Below are 21,526 nucleotides of genomic sequence, written 5' to 3'. Positions count from 1 at the left end.
CTATGTCAAACTAACTTAAGCATTCAAAATATACACATTAGGGACTCTCTCTACTGAAGACACTAATTTTCATAATAGTAGCTACATGGGCCTGGAAAACACTAGGTTTCCTCAAATTTTTTCCTTCTCAGCAAGGATTCAGTAGTTGCTAGTTCTAGCTTCAATATCTAAGCACATTCAGTTAAGTGAACACATGAGATTTTTTTTGTTTTTCTTTAGCAACTTTAATATCGAAAAAGAAACTCTAATTCAAACAACTATTACTGTCAGTAATAACAGTTAACAAGAAAGGCCAAAGTACAGATGTCCTCCTCAAAACCCAAATGGGGGAAGTTAAAAGGCTGAGAATAGATCACACAAAAAAAAAAAAATGAGCTCCCATCTAGATGAACCGAATTGAAATCATTTTTCAAGGTCTCATGATAATTGTCATTGTATCCTGACAATGGAATTCTCTTCTAACAAGGGAAATTAGGGTAGGAAAGAGAAAGAATTAGAGAGAGACAGAACAGAGGGATCTTGGGGAGAAAACTGAAAGAAGGGAAAGCAAATGCGAGATTTGCTATGAAATTCCGTGATGCCTTTATTGAATAGGGAAGCTCCTCTTCCCACCAATCATTGGTAGTTACCACTATTGGACGAGATTAGAAGATTCAAAGTTAAAAAAGGAGTATGATAGATGGATAGAGGCCGAGAATAAAGGAAGAATGCACGGTTGAAGTTTAGGTCAAATAGATAATTCTAAAGTTAAGTTTTGTTCAGTTTTGAAATTTGATTTATTTCTATTTTCTAGGAGATAAATCTTCCTAGTTTCTTAGGAATAAATAATATAAATTTTATCTTAATTTATAGGAGAAAAAGTAGGATGTAATCTGTATATATTTCTCTCTCGGATTCAATAAAATTCATTCAAGCTTTCAAGAGTTTTAAGCTTGTTTCAACTACCCTAACAGCCCGGTTGTTATCCTTCCAACAATACTAACAGTCCCCTTTAACCATCTAACTGCCTCTAACAGCTTAAACCATCTAACCACCACCCAACAACCTAAACCACTACCGTTACAACCATCTTAACCATCTATTGTCACAACCAACGCAAGTAAAAATACATATCTGCCCCAGACCCCATTGGGTCCTGACAATTACCCCCCAGTGCATAACTTTCTTGTCCCCAAGAAAGCGAGAGAAGCCATCCAACTTTTTTGTTTTCCTGCCCATTGATTTCCCCACCTGCTGACTGTTACCAGCAACTGCCCACCTTGCAGTTGGATCTCCTCTTCCTCTCCAATGATTTGTAGAGAAAACAGCTGTGCCACCTGGTTCAGCCCTGATTTAACAGTCTTCTCAACCTCTTCCCAGTTATTATCTTGCACACCCCACAGTCCACACTCCCCATCAAAGTTACTTGCCTTCCGTCTTTCGTAATCGTCACTTCCAGCTTGTTGAAATCGAAGCTGATAGGACTAATGGTCTGCATCCAATCAACCCCCAACACCACATCATAACCTTCAAGTTTCAATAGTCGTAAGTCTGTCAAGAATGCTTCTCCTTGCATTTCCTGCAATAATTCATACAAGCCATCCCTACTTACCATCTTTTCCCCATTTGCAACAGTTACCATTAATGGCTGCACCCTCACGGTCGTACACCCCAACTTCTTCATTGTTTCTTCGCCTATAAAGCTGTGTGTACTTCCACTATCAATCAAAACCATCAGTTTCTGATTTCTCATCGTCCCTTCCATCTTGATAGTCTTACTGCTCACCAATCCCCTTAATGCATGCAAGGAGACCGCTCCATCCTCCGATTCTTCTGCCACAACCTCTTCCTCATGTGGAATGTCATTAGGCGTGAGCATTTCTTCACCTCCTTCCAACATTAGCAGGTGTTTTTTTACACTGATGCCCTGGTACGTACCGATCTCCACACTTGTAACACTAGCCGGCTGTAAAAGCAATTAGGGCAATAGGAAACCTAGGGCACAAAATAACAAAATGAGAGAGAAGAAGAAATGCTCTCGAGAACTTTCAATTGAGAAAATGAAAAATAAACTCAATATACAAGAGAAAGGCTCGCTGAGTTTATATACTGCCGAGCCTAAGCCACTAAGCTAACCACCGCCAAACTAATTAGCTATCAGTACATGCAGCATATATATATCAAGATACAACAGCTAACTAATAGCAACACAATAGATAATGAAAACTGAAATGAACTCAAGCAAGTTCTTCTGCATTTCCCCTCAAATCAGACTTCCCTTTGGACATTTTCCTGTCTGATAAGCTGCATGAATCAGCAGCAACAAGAGACTTCCGCATATGTAATTTGTCACACAGATACTTGAATCTGCTCCTTGGTAACCCTTTAGTAAATACATCTGCCACCTAATGAGTAGTAGGCACATATCTAATTTCTACTTCATTCTTCTCCACCTTCTCTCTAACAAAGTGTATATCAATTTCAATATGCTTCGTACGAGAATGAAACACTGGATTCTCAGCAACACTTTTGGCTGCTAGATTATCGCTCCAAATGATCGGAGTATGAACACACGAATATCCCAACTCGCGAAATAACGATTTCAGCCATAACACCTCTGTAACACCCTGGGCAATGGCCCTATACTCAGCTTCCCCAACTGATCTTGCAACCACGAACTGCTTCTTGGAACTCCAAACAATTAGATTGTTACCAAGAAAAGCACACACCCACTAGTTGACCGCCTAAATACTTTACAACCAGCATGATCGGCATCAGTATATATAACAAGGGGTAAATCTATAGGAGAGGGTGAAAAGAATAGACCCAAACCAATGGTACCCTTAAGATAACGAAGCAGCCGCTTACATGCTAGCCAATGTTGCTACTTAGGATCAGACATAAATTGACTTAGCTTGTTCATTCCAAAGGCTATATCTGGTCTGGTATAAGTCAGGTACTGCAAGTATCCAATAATTGTTCGCTACAAAGAGGAATTGACAAAAGACTCACCCGCATTAGTTAGGGACACAGCAGAATTAATAGGGGTGTCACAAGGCTTACAATCCTTCATAGCAGCCTTCTCCAACAAGTCTAGAATGTACTTGAACTGACTAAGGTAGATACCACTATGATCTTTATATGCTTCAAACCCAAGAAAATAGTTGACAGAACCAATGGTCTTAAGAGTGAAGTGTGTATCTAGATCATGAATACATGCTTGTAGAGCAAAAGAATTAGAACCTGTAATCAAGATATCATCAACATAAACCAAGATAAAGAGTACAAAAGTAGGAGTCCGTTTTATGAATAACGATGCATCAGACATAGCCCTTGAAAAACCCCAAGATTTCATGCACCCCTTAATTTCGTGTACCAAGCTCTAGGAGCTTGTTTCAGTCCATAGAGGGACTTTTTCAGCCTATATACATGGGAGGGAAACTTGGAATGAACAAAACCCTCAAGTTGAGACATAAAAACTTCCTCGACAAGATCATCATTTAGAAATGCATTGTTAACATCAACCTAATGTATATCCCATCCAAAAGTTACTGTAAATGAAAACAGCACTCTAATAGTAGGTGCTTTGATGACAAGGTTGAATGTTTCAACATAGTTAATGCCTGGGTTTTAAAGAAAACGTTTTGCAACTAAGTGAGCCTTGTGCATTAAAATAGTCCCATCAGAATTGTACTTGGTTCTGAACACCCGTTTATAGCCAACTAAATTCATATCTTTAGAAAACGGAACCAATTCCCATGTATTATTTCTCTGTAAAGCTGAAAACTCTTCTTCCATAGCCTTAACCCATTGTGAGTCTAATAAGGCCTCATGAACTATGCTAGGTTCTAAGGAACTCACTAAGGCATGAGGAGATGTGGTCAAAAAGTGTTTAGCCTTGGACCTGGTAAGCATGGGATGAACAGAGGGAGCTACAGCAACTTTGCATTTAGGAATATGAGCAAAAGCTCTGGGGGTTGTGGACTATAAGTGTTTGTCGTCTAGAGCAGTAGAAATTGGATCAAGAGAGGGGTTAGAAGAATTGGTAGAAATTGGTGTTAACACAAGAGGAATATAGGATTGTGCTACTTCAGAAATGGAAGAACGTGAAGGGAGGAATTGCAACAACAATGTAGAAGAATTGTTTGGTACTGATTGTGATAAAGAAGAAGAAGATGGAGAAAATAAGGTGAGATATGGAAACTCATCAAGATTGAACTGCACATGTCTAGAGACATAAACTCTTCAGAGGGATGCAAACACATGTAACCACCTTGTATATGCCTATATCCAAGAAATACGCACTTAATGGTACGAGAGTCAAACTTGTGCTTGTTATAAGGTCTCAAGTAAGGAAAACAAGCACATTCAAAAGGTTGTAACAATAGGTAATTGAGTTCTTTATAATAGAGAAGTTCAAAGGGGGTACAAAAATTCAGAGAAGCAAACAGTAGCAAATTGATGGTATACACAGCAGCTTGAAAAGCCTTTTCCCAAAACTATAAAGGCATGTGAGCATGAGCTAACAATGTAAGGCCCATCTCACCTATATGCCTATGCTTTCTTTTTGCAACACCATTTTGTTGGTGAGTGTGAGGACATGTAAACCTATGTTGTATCCCATGGCTTTGAAGATAAGGCAAGAAGGCTCAAAATTCAACACCCCCCCCCCCCCCCCTTCAGTTTGGATAGCCTTAAACTTGGTTTGATATTGGAGTTCAGCAAATTTATGAAAATTGACAAAGGTGGGCAAAGCATCAAACTTTAATTTCAATGGATATAGCCATGTATATCTTGTGTATGAATCAACAAATATAATGTAATATCTTAATCCCTTAACAGAAACAGTAGGAGAGGGACCCCACAAGTCTGAATAGATCAATTCCAATAGTTTCTTTGTTGTAATTTCATGAGTAACAAATGGAAGCTGGTGATGTTTTCCAACTTTACAAGAATCACAAAATGAAAGGGTTGAGGAAGAACAAGGAATTCAAATTTTATTTAGAATCAATTCCAGTACATTGAGGGCAGGATGCCCTAATCGAGCATGCCACTGTTGGCATGTCTTATTTCGTTGAGCTATACTAACACTAGGAGACAATCCATGACTAAATGGAAGCATTCTTTTACAATTTCCCAAAGAAAAATCATTACACTTGTTCAAAGAAAATGAACAAGTAGCAAGAGACTTAGGATGTTTAGGCCTAACAAAATGATCTAGAGCCTGGTAGCTTGACCAAAAGCTGGAACCAGTTGATAGAGACCATCCTTAAGATGTCATCGAAGTAGCACCAGCCCTGAATTCTTAAATTTAATCAAACACACAGTTGAATGGAATTCAATAATCACATTATGATTATTAGTAAGTTGTGACTTGTGATACACTAATTAAAATTTTTCATATGAGGAACATGAAGAACATGAGGCAGAGAAATAATGGATGTAGGTTTAGTTTGAGTGTATAATTGTCCAAGACCAACATTAGAAATAGGAAGTTGCTTACCAGTACCAACGGAGACTTTATCACAACCATTATAATTGTTGAGATTTGATGTGATAAGGTTTGTTGCTCCAGAATCAACAAACCAGGAGTGGTCTGGTAAGAAGGCTTGAGATAAAGTTTCAGAAGGTTGAGAAAATTGGCCATAGGAGGTTCCATGTGCTGAACCTATATCAGTCATGTAAGGCTCATTAGAATCACTAAAGGCAGCTAGTTATGCTCTAGGATCAGGCTGTGAAGTAGCAAAAGGCACTCTCTGAAAATTTTGAAAATCATTACCAGAACCTCTTTGAAAGTTTATGTCAAATCTATGATAACACTTATCAACAAAATGCCCTGGTTTCCCACATAACTAACAATAGATTCATCTACCAGATGTTCTACCACGACCTCTTCCCCCTCTATTCATACATCCACCTCCTCTTTGTACAAAACCTCCTCTATTATTACCATGTTGTGGTGTAACCGAAGTCATGTTAACATTCACAAGAGTATTCGTGACAAATTCCAAATGCACCGAGGACTGTGATAAATTCTTAGAATTTAACTGTTGTTCATGCATTAACAGTAAGTATTGCACCTTCTCTAGATCAATTTCATCCATTTGATAGGTAATCAGACTAACTATCATCTCATATTCATGATCTAAGCAGTTTAAAATAGCAAGCAGCAGATCCTTATCACTCAACAATTCACCAATAGCAGCAAATGCATGACCGATAGTCTTAATTTTCAAGATGTAATCATTAATAGACAAGTCTTTTTTAACTGACCTTAGTTGCTGCTTTAATTGGAATGACTTTGCTATAGTTAGACGAGAATATAAGCTCTCAAGGGAAACCATACCTTGGCAAATGATTCGCAATGAATCACTTGCGCTAGCACCTCCTTGTTGATCGTAGAGAATAACCACCCGAGCAACAACTGATCAAACCACATCTAATTCATATATTCTGAATTGGCCACCGGAGCTTCACCATCACTGATTGTATCTAATACATACTTAGGAGGAGGCGATGATTTGTTAAGAAATGGAAACAAATCGAAAGCTCTTATCGTAGCTAAGATCTGTGCTTTCCAGAAAATATAGTTGTTCGAGTCCAATTTAATTGGTATGAAATTGAAAGCCTTCGCCATAGCGGCAAAATCAGATTGTGAGGCAAATGACAATGAGGAGGAGGGATGAGGTGGAAGAGAGGAGGAAGAACTACGATCAAGATTGGATGGCATAGACGCAAGTCGTATAGCTTTGATACCATGTAAAAGCAATTAGGGCAATAGGAAACCTAGGGCACAAAATAACGAAACGAGAGAGAAGAAGAAATGCTCTCGAGAACTTTCAATTGAGAAAATGAAAAATGAACTCAACATACAAGAGAAAGGCTCGCTAAGTTTATATACTGTCGAGCCTAAGCCGCTAAGCTAACCACCGCCAAACTAATTAGCTATCAATACATGCAGCATATATATATCAAGATACAGTAGCTGACTAACAGCAACACAATAGATAATGAAAACTGAAATGAACTCAAGCAAGTTCTTCCACACCAGCCTGACTCTGTTGCTCAAAGATCCCGAATCTGCCTTCAAACGACGGATTTCCCACTGTCACAAGCGGAACAGCATTAAAATTCTCTCTCTCTCTCTCTCTCTCTGTGTTGACTCTCTTTACATGTAGCAATATTCACAAGCCATGTTATCGCTTCATTTTCCACATAGACAGTCCAATTCATCACTCAACAGCAGAAATGGATGAGAGATGACAGCAGTATACAATTGAAACGCAGCACACAATTGAAACACTTTAGAAAGTTGAATATGGCTATTGAAAAGAAATTAAAAAAAAAAAAAAAAGATAATCAAAAATTGAAAATGCAATCAAAGTTCAGTATTTTATTTTTAGTAATTTACCTTTATGCAAATAATATTCTTGATTAGAAAATGGTTTCTGAGCTTTTGCAAGAAACCCCTCTCCCAAATGGTGGCAACTGGACACCATCAGATAATCATTTTTACCAGAATCGCACCATAAATAAATAAATAAACAATCAAGAAATTTTCCCCATTTTAATTTCAGACAAGTATGCCAATATGGTGTGGTTAGATTCTAGATTCTAGATTCTAAATTGTACAGAATGACAAGTGGGCCCAAAGCATATATGCATTATTGGGGGCAAAAAATGGTGATTGACCAAAGAACTAAAGCCAGTCCAGATGCTAAGAATATCCCGAGATGATGCCTTAAAATATAATAAGTCTCACAGTCATGTGTCAGTAAAGCACAACTCTTCATATATTCCCAATTACTGGATTTTTTTTAACAAGTACAGTAAGGATTTGCCAGCTTATACTTGCCTCATTGCGCATGAATTGATCAGCCCATGCATCTCCCTCATTATACTGTTGTTCATATTCTGCAGCCCAATCTCCAGGTGCAGATACTACAGTTGGTTTGACTTGATTATCCTCAATAATAAGTTCACCTCGACTCATCTTTGACACAAACTGGAGGAATTTCGAATTCTGCATGCCAAAGAAAATGCAATGGATTTTCGTAGAGGAACGATACAACAGAATGTATGACAAAAAACAATGAAACATGTACATTTATTTAACCAAATCAATTGCAAAGTACATTTATTTTTACTTTTTCTGAAACATGTTACAATTGGCAAGTAAACATTCACAACCCCACTAAAAAAAACTAATCCATTGTTTCTCTTATTTGATTAAATAAGAACATAACCCTTGTATTGATCAAACTTCACTGGAAAAGTTTGGCTTTTTCCCTGTGAATGGCATAATATTTTCTATAATTATTCCTTCCTCCATTAAATTTATTTTAACCAGAAGCAGCTAAGTTTAGAGGGGGGGGGGGGGGTACTATGGTAGATATGGGTAGATATGGCATCTTCTTGTCTTTAATAATCAAACAGTTTGTCAGATCTATACATATAATTTATAAATGTATCCAGAGACTTATAAAGATAGGCCAGCCAATATCAGTGGAATGGGAAACATGACATAGAAAGTTGGTGCTATAAGTTGATAACTGAATCCCAACTTTCTACTTGTGATGAATAGGTGAATCTTTAAAAGTTAAAATGTGCTCCATAGTTTATGACTCCAGAAGATTCAATCTAAGGAACAACTCCCCCAGCATATCAACTTTAGGAAGTATAAAGAACAAGCACAGAGTCCTATTCATGACATTAATGTGCATATCAACTCTCCATATTAAACCAGCTTCAATTGTGAAAACTTCATACTAATACACATCCCTTACAACAACATGCAAATAAAACCACATGCATACAATGTTATCATTTATGAGGGAAAAAAATGTCAGACTACAACAACCTGGAACTTGGGGTCATTATTTTGAGCTAATGTGTGAGCTAGCATACGAGTCTGCTCCATGGCAGCTAAGTTCGGAATATTTGCACCTCCCATTTGATTCATTGATGCTATCTGGGATTGTTCCTGTAATAAAAAACCCCAGGTAAAATTACAAGTCAGCCACTCATATGAGAATTGTACCACCATTGCCACACCAACCATATGGTAAACTAGATCAACAGCTACATAAGAGGAACATGACTCGATAAGGAAACTTCATTACAGATCAAGGTTCCTTGGGCAGGTGGAAAGTAATGCAAGTTTTAAAACCTATCGTCCCACATTAATTGAATACGCTGGTCCAGCTAGACCTATACAAGTCTACTAGTTAGAAAGTTCTAATACTGGACATTGTTGTAAACATTCAGACCAAAGAGGAGATATAAACTAAGAAATTTGATGCTACTAATGCAAATCCATTACATAATTTATATTTATCACTTCCTTACATGCTCAAATTCAGAAGCCCAACCGTTGGCACCATGCTGTCGTTCAAATGACTGAGCCCAAGAATTAGGGTCTCCATGATTTACTCTCTGCTGCACAAATTCATCAACCCATCCATCTGCAGCATGCGGTACAGGTTTCAGCATACCTTGAGACTCACCCCAGTACTCTTCAAGCTCATGGAATCTCCCAGGTAAAGGCCCCCTTGCCCGCATATTGTTATCGATGTCCAATGAAGATAACAATGCGTTTACCTGACAGAGTGACAGTCCTGATGAAACTCCAAAAATGAACAGAGCAAACAAGGAGCTAAAAATCCAGAGATCAAAGATGGAGTCAGATAGAACATATAATCCAAGTAAACATTTAATGGGTGCTCAATGACCAAAGCCAGATATTCCACCACCTCTAAGATCCTATTCATTTGCTTGGAACTTAAGGCCCACCAATTTTAATGTCTTGACAATGACCCTCAAGTCTAGTTGAATGATGCTAACCTGTGCAAAAGTAAGGCATCACCAGCCCATAACAAGCTAACTTGGTTGATGAAGTATTCATGTAATCAACTAGACAGAAAATTAGAACATAACTCAATGGGAAAAAAGAGTTTGACCTAAAATATTTGGAACCATTTTCTCAAGAAGTAGGTCAATTCCCGATAGTTTGGAAGAACTAGTTTCATTGAAGAAGAGCTCAATTTAGATTAAAGCAGTAACATGCACCATTGGATGCTAAAGATGAGATAATACTACAAGTACAGAATTAACACGTGCTGCTCATGGTTTGCAGTAAAGGGTCAAAGAAAAATGTAGTTGAAATAGGAACGTAACATATACTTGTACGTGTAGCAGTAGCAACCTCTGCTGGGCAGAAGTCGGCACTGTGGTGACACAATCAGGCAGGGGTCATCATGAAAATTCAATGTCAGCCAGCAAGTAGTGCTAGTAGTTGATGAGGGTTGACCAAATTATATTTTTGTGACAAATAAACTGAAACAGGAACTGACAAGTGATTGGGATTTTAAATTGCAATTAAAGTAAGGACTAATCTATCAAGGATTTTATCATCCATGAAACTATAAATGAAATAAGTTTAAACCGAAATTAAAAGAGTAGAAAGAGAAAGAAACAGGTATTGAGAACCCAGCTCGTCCCTGATGTTGAACAGGGCATGCAGCTTTTAATACTAAGCATGAATGCCAACCTGTGCATTGATGAAATCCTCACTCTTGTCAGCAAAGAAATGTCGAGCCATGATGCTTGTGCGATCACGTATGCATTGCTTGTCACCTTCAGATAGTCCCAACACTGGAAGTGGAGTAGGATGAAATGGAATGCCACCTTGGCTGCTATTAACAAATGAACGAAGAAAACCAGACAACACTCTTTGTGGTGGCCCTGAAATACATGATGGTAAGAAAAATGTGATCTTATAGCACCAATATCCAAAGGCAGCAGCATCATTTCCCAGGGACAATAACATAAAAGTTAATTAGTCCTAGCATCAAAGTTAATTAGTCCTAGCATCATTTCCCAGCATCGAAGTTAATTAGTTAATTAAGGGTAAATAGTCCTAGCTAGCCAACCAGCCAATAGTGTCAAGTCTTTTCATCAAGTTACTCACAAGGTTAACCTTGAGCAGTTTTGAGAGAAGCAAGAATAATTCTTGTAGTCATGAAAAGGTCAAGTAGTATAGAAGAATCTAATTAAACCTACCAATTTTCACTTTGATTGAAATTGTAATAATCACAAAAATAATAATTCCAAGAAGGGTGCCTTGAGCACGTCCAACAAGAGGTGTTTTGGTTTATGATACTTGCAGATGACATTATTTGGAGGATGAGATAAAGGGTGTGAATAATAAGCTTGGGGGTATAAGTAAACACCATAGAATCCAAAAGCTTCAAGTTGAGCATATCAAAAACCGAATATATGGAATACACATTTAGTAAAAATAGAAGAGTGCAAAATGTTATGGTGAGATTTGAAAATCAATTTCATTCTAAGAGAAGACTCATTCTAAGAGAAGACCACTTAAGATATCTAAGATCATTTATCTAAAAAGACAGGAAGATTATTGAGGATGTTATAGAATTAAGACATGATGATTAAAATGGATAAGTGTTTCCAACGTTTTAGCTGATTGTAAGATCCTTTTAAAGTTAAAAAGAAAGTTGTACCCAACAGATATAAGACCAGCTATAGTGTGTGACACCAAATGTTAGTCAATAAAAGCACAAACATGTGTAAATATAAGCATAACTGAAATAAGAATGTCACAGTAGATGTGAGGCCATACAAGATTAGATAGAATTAAACAATAAGTTATCTTTAATAAGATCAGAGTGCATACTATTAAGGATAAAATGTGCATGATAAGATACAAGAGAAGCAATTAAGATGGTTTGATCATATGAGAAAATGTATAATAATACTCCTTTAAGGAGAGTCGAAAGAATGAAAGAAGTTTGTAGCAAAAGACATATAAGAAGACAAGAATAACTTGATGAAAAACTTTTAAGCATGACATGAGTTATAATGGGTTTACAAAAAAATATGGTCATAGATAGAACTGATTAGAAAGCTAGAATCCATGTAACTAAAGCCACCTAGCAGGATTAGGGGTTGGTGTATTACAGTTGTTGAAAGAAAATAATAATTCTAGAGAAAGTTCAGATGGTCCCCAATGACATGAAACATGGGGAAAAAAAAACTCTCAACTTAGCACGGTTGTCACATGTTCACCAACAATAGCACAATTCTCACCAAGATCGTTTATGTTAAAAGGATGGAGAAAATAATTCTTCAATCCTATTCATGGGATACATGCTAATATATAAACAATCTTCCTGCTAAGTTAGGAAACTCCTAAAAAACTAAACAAGAAAGTTTCTAAATCTATTTTGGAAACTATACAACTTAGGATACAACTTAAAGATAGAAAGATACAGCAATATATACATTCATATTCTAGAAAAAGGAAAGGACGTCAATCCCAATCACTCTAATTGATTGATAGAATCTGACTCTGATTGACTAATTAATTGACACCAATTGTTGACACTCCCCCTCAAGATTGTAAGTGGATATCATCCATTCCAATCTTGCATACAAACCTTTGAAACACTATTGAAAGTAATCCCTTTGTTAGCACATCTACCAATTAATCATTTGAGGAGACATACGGAGTACAAATCAACCATTTATCCAATTTTTCCTTAATGAAATGTCTGTCCACTTCAACATGCTTGGTTTTGTCATACTGAACTGGATTGTGAACAATATTTATTGCTGACTTACTATCACAATAAAGCCTCATAGGACTCTACCATTGGACCTTTAGATCATCCAACAAGATTTTTAGCCACAACAATTCACACACTCCTAAGGCCATAGACCAGAACTCGGCTTCTGCACTTGACCAAGCCACCATGTTTTGTTTCTTACTCCTCCATGTTACAAGATTGCCTCCTAGGAAAGTGCAACAACCCGAGGTAGATCTTCTATCCACAATAAATCCTGCATAATCAACATCCGTGTAAGCCTCAAGGGTCATAGTTCTGCCCCTTTTAAACAAAAGACATTTCCTAGGGGTTCCCTTTAAATAGTGAAGTATCCGACAGACTGCCTTCAAGTGAGTCTCTCTAGGGTTGTGCATGAACTAACTAACTATACCCAATGCATAAGCTATGTCTGGCTAAGTATGAGTTAGATAAATGAGCTTTCCAACCAGCCTTTGATAAGATCCTTTGTCAACCACCCCATCTTCTAGAACTTCTCCCAACTTATGATTTCGCTCAATGGAAGTATCTAATGCCTTGCACCCTAGCATTCATATTTCAGTTAGAAGATCTATGATATATTTTTGTTGGGAAATGAAAATATCTTTTGTTGAATGTGCCACTTCTATGCCCAAAAAATACTTCAACCGTCCCAAACCTTTGATTTCAAACTCACTGATTAAGCATTCCCCTAGTCTATGCATGCCTTCCTCATCATTGCCCGTAACGACGATATCATCAACATAAACAATAAGTATGGTTACTCCCCCTATGGCCGAGTGGTGAACAAAGAGAGTATGATCTCCTTGACTTTGCCTATAGCCTTGGCCAAGCATTACCATTGTGAACCTTCCAAACCATGCTCGCGATGACTATTTTAAGCCATATAAGGCTTTATTAAGCTTACACACCACCTTGTCTCGGTTTGGGGAGTCATAACCAGGCGGTAAATCCATGTAAACCTCTTCTTCAAGATCCCCATGCAGAAATGCATTCTTGACATCATACTAATGCAATTGCCAGCCTAGGTTAGCAGCTAAGGATAGAAGAACTCGGACTGTATTCAGTTTAGCAACAAGGGCAAAAGTGTCTAAATAATCTACTCCATACATTTGAGTAATACCCTTTAGCCACTAGTCGTGCCTTGTAGCGATCTAAAGATCCATCAGACTTATACTTAACTTTGTATGCCCACCAATAGCCTACTAGATGTTTCCCTTTGGGCAATGGAACAAGTTCCCATGTCTGATTTTTCTATAGGGCTACCATTTCAGCTTCCATGGCATCTCTCCAATGCTTGTTCCCTATTGCTTTAGAAAAGTTTTTTGGAATAGGGATGGTATGAAGGTTGGTAAGAAAGCCTTTATGTGAGGGGATGGCAATTTGGAATATTATAGGAACAAATGTAAGGGGTGTTGAGTGCAAGCTCTAGTGCCTTCCTAAGGGCAATAGGCCAATCAAGGTCATTATTGGAGGGTGCTAGTTCGGGTGTAGAGTTAACAGTTGCAGTAGAGTTATCATCATTAGGTATGAAAGACTCAGCAATGGGGTTACCTAATGATGTGCAAGGTGGGTTAGAAGTAGGGTTTGAGGCAAGTGTTGTGACTTGCATAGGCATAGAGGCCGACCATTTTTTCCTTGAGTATACCTATAGTGGCCAAGGAGTACTTGGAACAGGCTCCTCCAATGTCATGCCTAGTGAATCCTTTGGACCAGTGGTTGGGAGAGAAAAAAAAAATGGCAAATCATGACCAATAGGAATAGGAGACTGACTTTGATCTGAAGACTGAGACTTACTAAAATAAGAATCTCTTTCTACAAATGTGACATCGGCTAACACATAGTACTTCTTGGTAAGGGGATAATAACACCGATAGCCCTTTTGAGTAGACGAATATCCAAGACATATGCACTTTAAAGCTCAAGGATCCAACTAACCCCTACTAACAGTGGGAATATGGACAAATGAGATACACCCGGATACTTTGGGTTTCAACCCTAGACTAGACACATGACAATCAGGAAAGGATTTGGTTAATAACTGAATTGGGCTATAAGATCCAAGGATTTGAGAGGGAAGCCTATTGATAAGAAAGGTAGTTGTTAGGGCTGCTTCTCCCTAATAATGTTTGGGAACATTATGGTGGAATAGGAGTGCTCAAATAACAGCAAGTAGATACCCAATTTTCCGCTCGGCCACTCTATTTTGTTGAGGAGTGTAAGGGCGAGATGATTCATGGATAATACCCTTCTATTGGAAAAAAACAGATAGGGATTGGTTAAAGAAATCCTTGGCATTGTCCAATCTAACCCTTTTAAAACCTATCCCAAACTACTTTATAATCATATTGTAGACTATAGGAAAAATACTACTAACTTCAATTTTAGTTTTCAAAAGATATAGCCATGTTACTCTAGTACAATCATCAACAAAAATAACAAACCGCCTTGCCCCAGAAATATTAGGAACTGATGAGGGACCCCAAATATCAATGTGAATTAAGGTACACAGAGAACTAGTCCTTTTATTAGATGAAACAAAAGAAACTCTTTTGTGTTTGGCAAACTCACACACGACACAATGGAAACTGTTGACATTTAAACCCTTAGACAATTATGTAAACATCATTTTAAGAGTAAAAAAAGAAGGATGACCAAATCTGTAATGGTGCAGCCACATCAGATCCTTGTTGGACTGAGCCAAGCATGACATAAGAGGAATCTGCCCTTATTTATATTGTTCACTCAGTCCCTCAAGGTAGAACAACCTAGCCCTAGCCTTAGCAAGCCTAATCCTCTTCCTCGTGCCCTTCTCTTGTATCTCATAGTGAGTTGAATAAAAAATAACACTACAATTAGTATTCAATATGAGTTTTTGAATGGAGATTAGGTTAGTGAATAACTTAGGAACATGTAGCACATTTTTGAGAGTGAGATGCTTAGGCCGACTAGGAGATCATATGTCTACTCTTTCTCCACAAACTTCTTGTGTAAGGCTGCATCTTTGCTACACTTCATCTTTAAGCACTGGTCTTGCCACAAAGTTTGTAGTAAATTTGCGTACTCTGTGACAGATCTGGTGCCATGTTTTGTGGCTGCCACTTTTGTCCTGATTTCATAAATTTGAGCTGCATCTCAAACCTTGAAGTTGGTAAGATTGATCGCCTCCCAAATTTCTTTGGTGGTTGTTAAAAATGTCACTGTGTCACTAATTTTAGGGGTTATGGAATTCCATAGCCATGACATCACTAGAGAATCCTCTTTGTCCCATGCTACAAACACCAAATCTCCATCTTTAGGACCGGTCCCTTCCAGATGGCTTAGTTTCCCTGTCCCTTTTAGGAATGTACAGATTAATTGGGACCATTTCAACTAGTTCTTACCATTTAATCGGTAAGTCACTTGAAGACTTGGTAAGTCTCCTCCAAAGCCTCCACCATTGTTTCCAAAAAAAAAAATCTCCGTTGTGTTGGTGCTACTGAAATCATCTCCATCGATTTGGGTATTTTGAGAGTTGGGCAAGGTGTCCGGTAATGAAGATTGAAGGCCAAAAAAAAGAGAATAGAACAAAGGCAGAAAAACGACCACAATAGTCCCAAAGAAGCGGCAACTATTGTCCAGGCTCTAATACCATGTCAAAGGATGGAGAAAACAATTCTTCAATCTTATTCAAATCAATGGGATACATGCTAATATATAAACAATCTTCCTGCTAAGTTAGGAAACTCCTAAAAATCTAAACAAGAAAGTTTCTAAATCTATTTTGGAAACTATACAACTTAGTATACAACTCAAAGATATAAAAATACAGCAATATATACATTTCTATTATAGAAAAAAGAAAAGACATCAATCCCAATCTCTTGCTTTGATTGATTGACAGAATCTATCAATCCCAATCTCTTGCTCTGATTGATTGACATCGATTGTTGATAGTTTTAAAAAAAATGAAATATCAACTACTAAGAAACATTCACAAAACCCATGAACATTCCCACAGTTTGTGTTAGGATTTTCAGCAAGAAATCCTAATTATAATATTGGTTTCCTCTTTAGTGTGTAATCCTATTTACTAGTCAGTTGTTAATTACTGTTAAACAAGAAAACCTTAGCCTTGGTGAACAAGGAAAACAATCTATAAATAAGATGTTTGGCTTGTTATTCAAGGTGTGCAAATTACTTGTGAGAGACTAATGAGAGCTAGGAATTGGGTGTAATTGGGACTTGGGTTTGGAGAGAGAATATTGAGCTTTGTAGTTATAAACTTTACTGTATAGTGATATTTTTCTCTGTCATCCTGACGGCCATAGTTTTTCCCTTTTAGGATTTTCCATGTAAAAAATCTCTTGTGTTTTAGTGTGATTGGATCTTTTGTTTTCCATCTTTTTTTTTTTTTCCCAACAAGTGGTATCAGAGCTTTGGTTATTGGTCGCCTAGTATGCAAAAGATATATCAAGCATGTTGAAGTTTGATTGTGAACAGTTCGATGGGAAGATCAATTTGGCTTGTGACAAATACAAGTCAAGTATATCTTGATCCAATGTGGGCTACACAAGGTGTTGAATGGCAAACCAACTCCTGAAGGCTCTGAAAAATTTGGTAAAGAAACGACTGGTGCTAGTTCTGAAAAATCCGTGATGAGTGATGATGATTTGGAGGAACTTGATTTGAAGGTTGCAAGTACAATTCGATTATGCCTAGCCAAGAATGTTCTTGCTAATGTTCAAGGAATATCTGGTGCAAAGGAACTTTGGGAGAAGCTTGAAGAATTGTATCAAACAAAAAGCATCCGCAATCGATTTTATTTGAAGGAGCAGTTTCACAAATTGTAGGTGACTAAAAGTATGAAAATTTCTGATCATCTCGAGGCGCTCAATGGAATTGTTGTTGAACTAGAATCAACTGGAGTTAAAATAGAAGACGAGGACAAAGCGTTAAAACTCATTTGGTCACTTCCATCTTCCTATGCACACATGAAGCCTATCTTAATACATAGGGGTCCAACTATAAGTTTTGAGGAGGTGGCAAATAAATTAATTTCTGAGGAAAGAAGGCTAAGAAGTGAAGATTAAAACTTCTAAGGATTTAGCACTTGTCAGAAATTGGAAGGAGAAATCCAAGAAGAAAGTGATCTGCTAGAAATGCAAACAATCTGGACATGTGAAAAGGGATTGTCGCGCTGATGGAGCAAGTCTGGCAAAGAACTCCAAAGATTGTGACGCTGGAAGTTCGTCTTTCAATATTGTGGGAGATGAAGATTTCCTCTAAGAGATGGCATATACATCCTCATAGCATGTCGCTAAACCACCAAAGTTGTCATGAAAGAGGATGTGATACTTCTAGTGGGTTCACAAGTTTGCACACGGGCATTGGCTTGATAGTGATGCAAGGTGTGTGGTGGAAAGGATGTCGATGGCTAAAGAGCTCCCAAGGAAGTCAAGCATGGGGGTTGCATCATAGTTTTCCAGCAAAGTATTTTTTGACATTATGTCGTAAAAATCTTAAGGTTGTATGTGCCTAAGTGATTGTACCTTTTATGGTGGGGTATAGTGATCTTGGTGATTGAGATCATTGTGATTATCAACAATAGATAGTCATAGTTGTCCTCAGAGAATGGGCGAATGTTTTTAAGAATTCTCGTTGAAATGGTGGTTTGTTGGGATTTTCAGCGAGAAATCCTAATTAGTTTTGAAGATTTTTTCCTGTTCCTAATATTGGTTTCCTGTTTAGTGTGTAATCCTATTTATTAGTCAGTTGTTAATTGTTGTTAAGCAAGAAAACCTTAACCTTGGTGAATAAGAAAAACAATCTATAAATAGGATGCTTGGCTTGTTATTCAAGATAAGCAAATCACTTGTGAGAGACTAGTAAGAGCTAGGAATTGGGTGTAATTGGGACCTGGATTTAGAGAGAGAATATTGAACTTTATAGTTGTAAACTTTATTACATAGTGATGATATTTTTCTCTGTCGCCCTAACGGGCGTGGTTGCTCCCTTTTAGGATTTTTCACGTAAAAATCCCTTGTGTTTGAGTGTGATTGGATCTTTTGTTTTCCATCTTTTTTTTTTTTTCCCAACAGTTTGCTCCCCCAGAAAAAATAAAGCATTCTTCAAATGCACATGCAATCAGGGCTAAGGAAGAAACCTTTTTAACCTGAAACCTGATAAAGACTACTAATATCCTTAAAGTGGGCCAGCCAGAATCTGAAAAGAGAGACAACTACAAACTACTCTTGGTGCAGAAATGGCAAGAAAAATCTATCATTTGCATCCAAAGTTGGAAAAAAAAAATTGAGATGTTTCAAATTTACCATCCAAATCCAACTGGGACCTGCCAGGAACTCTTACTCCATGTTCAATCGGAGGAAGATTGATTAGGCTATCTCTTCCCTGAAAACGAGGAAGTTGAGGATTTTGTATCTCATCCCAAACACCCTGACCTACAGAACGGAAACCCTGGAAAAATTCTGCACCCTGACATAAAACAAATATTAATGAGGTAATGCAAATAAGCAATACTATAATCCACCAAATAACAAAATCCAACCTGGGCACTAGGTGGATGATCGAACTCTGACCCTGGGAGTGTAGTCAACGGCTCGTTGGTTCCTGAGTAATAACTAGGATCCCCAGTAGCAGGTGTTGGTGTGGGAATCTCCTTCAGCTTATCCTGCTTAAAATTTAAATGTCAATATAGGATATGAAAGGAGTCCACAACTACAGTGCCATGATCATTAACAAACCAAAATTAAGACATCATGAAGCATTTTTGTTTGTGTAACTTATCAAATAACTTCAACAAACATTATTCATCTGCACATGAAAGTGATAATATGGTCTAACGGCATTTTGGGTTGATTTTTGAAGAGAAGCATAAGATAAATCTAAAAAACCATGATAACAAGTAGCTGATCATGTTAATATTTTGCTCCATTCAACCAAGTACATATATTTCAACCACTGCTAACCTGCTACTGAAAAAAATTCAGATGCGGAAGAAAAAACTACAGCTTTTGGATCACAGTTCCTATCTGTTCTGAACTTGAATTTGTATGTGGAAAAGGAGCATAAAGGAAAAATCAAGAAGCAAAAGAAAAGGACGGGAAGGAATGAGGGAATGAAATTAAGTAAATTCAAAATTTTCTTTTTATTGGTAGGGTTATAAAATAAATATCAAAAAATTCTTAGGGCTTGTTTGATAGCACACATTTTCCAATAGAAAATGTCTAATCATGTGTAATTATTACACATATTTTTTATGAAAACAATCAAACACCTTTAATTTTTCTATGAAAAAGTTGTGTATGGTACAAGCATTTAAAGCTTCTTTCCATGGAATTCATTTTCCAAGGGGTGGAGTGGTTTTTATTTTCTAGGCAATCATTATCTAGAATTAAATTCTAGGTAATGCAATCAAACACACCCTTACTTCTGATACTATTACTTCCTTTCCCTTCCGAAATCCTAGGCGCAAACATAGCATTCTAGAGGAGTTAATCCGTGTTTGGAGTATATTTCACCCTGATGTTTGGTCTTGGATAGCAGTTCGACAATACGGAAGCAGTTAGTTCACATCTAGGATTATAATTTAGCCCGATTGTCTTATCTCGGATAGTAGTTCAAGAATAAGGGTTTCAGATTCTCCCCATCTAGAAGTACAATTTCCCCCAATTTCCCACTTAATAGCAGCAACTATTAACTAAGCTAGCCAGGACAATTGCTCCAATAACATTATCTCTCAAGCAACCAAAAAAAGGCAAAAACTAGGTCAAGTACCAGAAACAAAGCAAAGACGATTTCCCAGCCGCAAATACCAGTTAACACACAAATAGACGGAACCACGGACCTGAGTTTTCGACGAAGAACCGATCAAAGCGTTGGCCAGGGCGCCGAGAGGGTTCGACGAAGAAGAGGAGCCTTCGACGGCACAAGCGGCGCCGCCGGTCACCAGGTCGCGCATCGCCATGCTCTCTGTGAAGCCTTCGGCTTCGCCTTCCAATTGGATTGTAATTGATAAATGTTGTCAATCCAATGTCCTATCTATCTATCGCCGTGAAGCTCTTCTTGGCTTCGTGCTTCTTCCTCGTCTACCATTTACAGTCGTCGGTGTTAACGTTAGGTATGAACGCAGGGCGTGATGACGAAGACCTCAGTATTTGTGATTGCAGTTCTGCACACGTGCCTATCCAGTTTGCAGATATCTAGGCCGGGAAATTTAGGTTTATTACGACTGCGCCCCCGCCGCCTCAAAAACTAGCCCTTCAGCCGTGATAACTGGTACGATTCGTTATTATAGGGAATGGGATTGGTACGCTATTTGTCGGATAAATTTTATGTTATTTGACGCGAATTCACAGTGGGTCTCATATTTTCCTTAATTTATCCATGTAAAGTAATTTTCTAATACTTAATGTGAATAATAAAAAAATTATAATAAATTATATTAATTTTACTTTAAAACACTATCAGATAGAAAAATACTATTAATACATTCATTTTATATATCTTGAACTATATAAGAGGATATTATGATAAAAAACTCTTCATAAGGAACATAAAAGCGCATGTGAGATGCAGGATATTTTGGTCATAATACCCTCTTATATAACTCAAGATGTACAAAATGAATGTACATCTAACATGATTCCAGATAAAATATATGACACTCATTATCAGTTGACAAATTGGCATATCAAACTTTATGAGTGGTAATGACCCATTTCCCTAAAGTATAATCCAATTTAAAGGTTTAAAAATACACTACTAACTGGAGGTTGTGGATCCAATTTATAATCTCAAGGATATTTGAATGGTTTTTAAGTCATAAAATTTTGTAAATTTTACTATGAGAAATTAAAATAAGGAACAAGATTCACTCGTTTAAAATAAGCTAATATAATATTTTTTAATTCCTTTAAATT

The 21,526-nt window shown here is 37.4% G+C and overlaps 1 protein-coding gene across 2 annotated transcripts in view; it reads right to left on the bottom strand.

Annotated features, from left to right (window-relative positions):
- The window catches only part of LOC127811724 (peroxisome biogenesis protein 5), a 45,018-nt gene extending 24,191 nt beyond the window's left edge, over nucleotides 1-20,827 (bottom strand). Inside the window, exons 1-8 of one of the 2 annotated variants that reach the window (XM_052351870.1) lie at nucleotides 20,452-20,827; nucleotides 19,153-19,275; nucleotides 18,917-19,079; nucleotides 10,529-10,722; nucleotides 9,328-9,579; nucleotides 8,840-8,962; nucleotides 7,835-8,002; nucleotides 5,483-5,647 (exon numbers count right to left, since the gene is read on the bottom strand). In XM_052351870.1, the coding sequence (XP_052207830.1) occupies nucleotides 5,483-5,647; nucleotides 7,835-8,002; nucleotides 8,840-8,962; nucleotides 9,328-9,579; nucleotides 10,529-10,722; nucleotides 18,917-19,079; nucleotides 19,153-19,275; nucleotides 20,452-20,571 (1,308 nt within the window). In that variant the 5' untranslated portion in view covers nucleotides 20,572-20,827. The remainder of the gene's footprint in view (nucleotides 1-5,482; nucleotides 5,648-7,834; nucleotides 8,003-8,839; nucleotides 8,963-9,327; nucleotides 9,580-10,528; nucleotides 10,723-18,916; nucleotides 19,080-19,152; nucleotides 19,276-20,451) is intronic. The other variant, XM_052351871.1, reaches the window with a different exon arrangement.
- Between the last annotated feature and the right edge of the window lie 699 nt (nucleotides 20,828-21,526).

The sequence above is a fragment of the Diospyros lotus genome, chromosome 10 (genome assembly GCF_014633365.1).
Source record: "Diospyros lotus cultivar Yz01 chromosome 10, ASM1463336v1, whole genome shotgun sequence".
Classification (NCBI taxonomy): domain Eukaryota; kingdom Viridiplantae; phylum Streptophyta; class Magnoliopsida; order Ericales; family Ebenaceae; genus Diospyros; species Diospyros lotus.
Note: the sequence above shows the minus strand (reverse complement) of the source record. Positions and strands in the feature narration are given on the sequence as shown.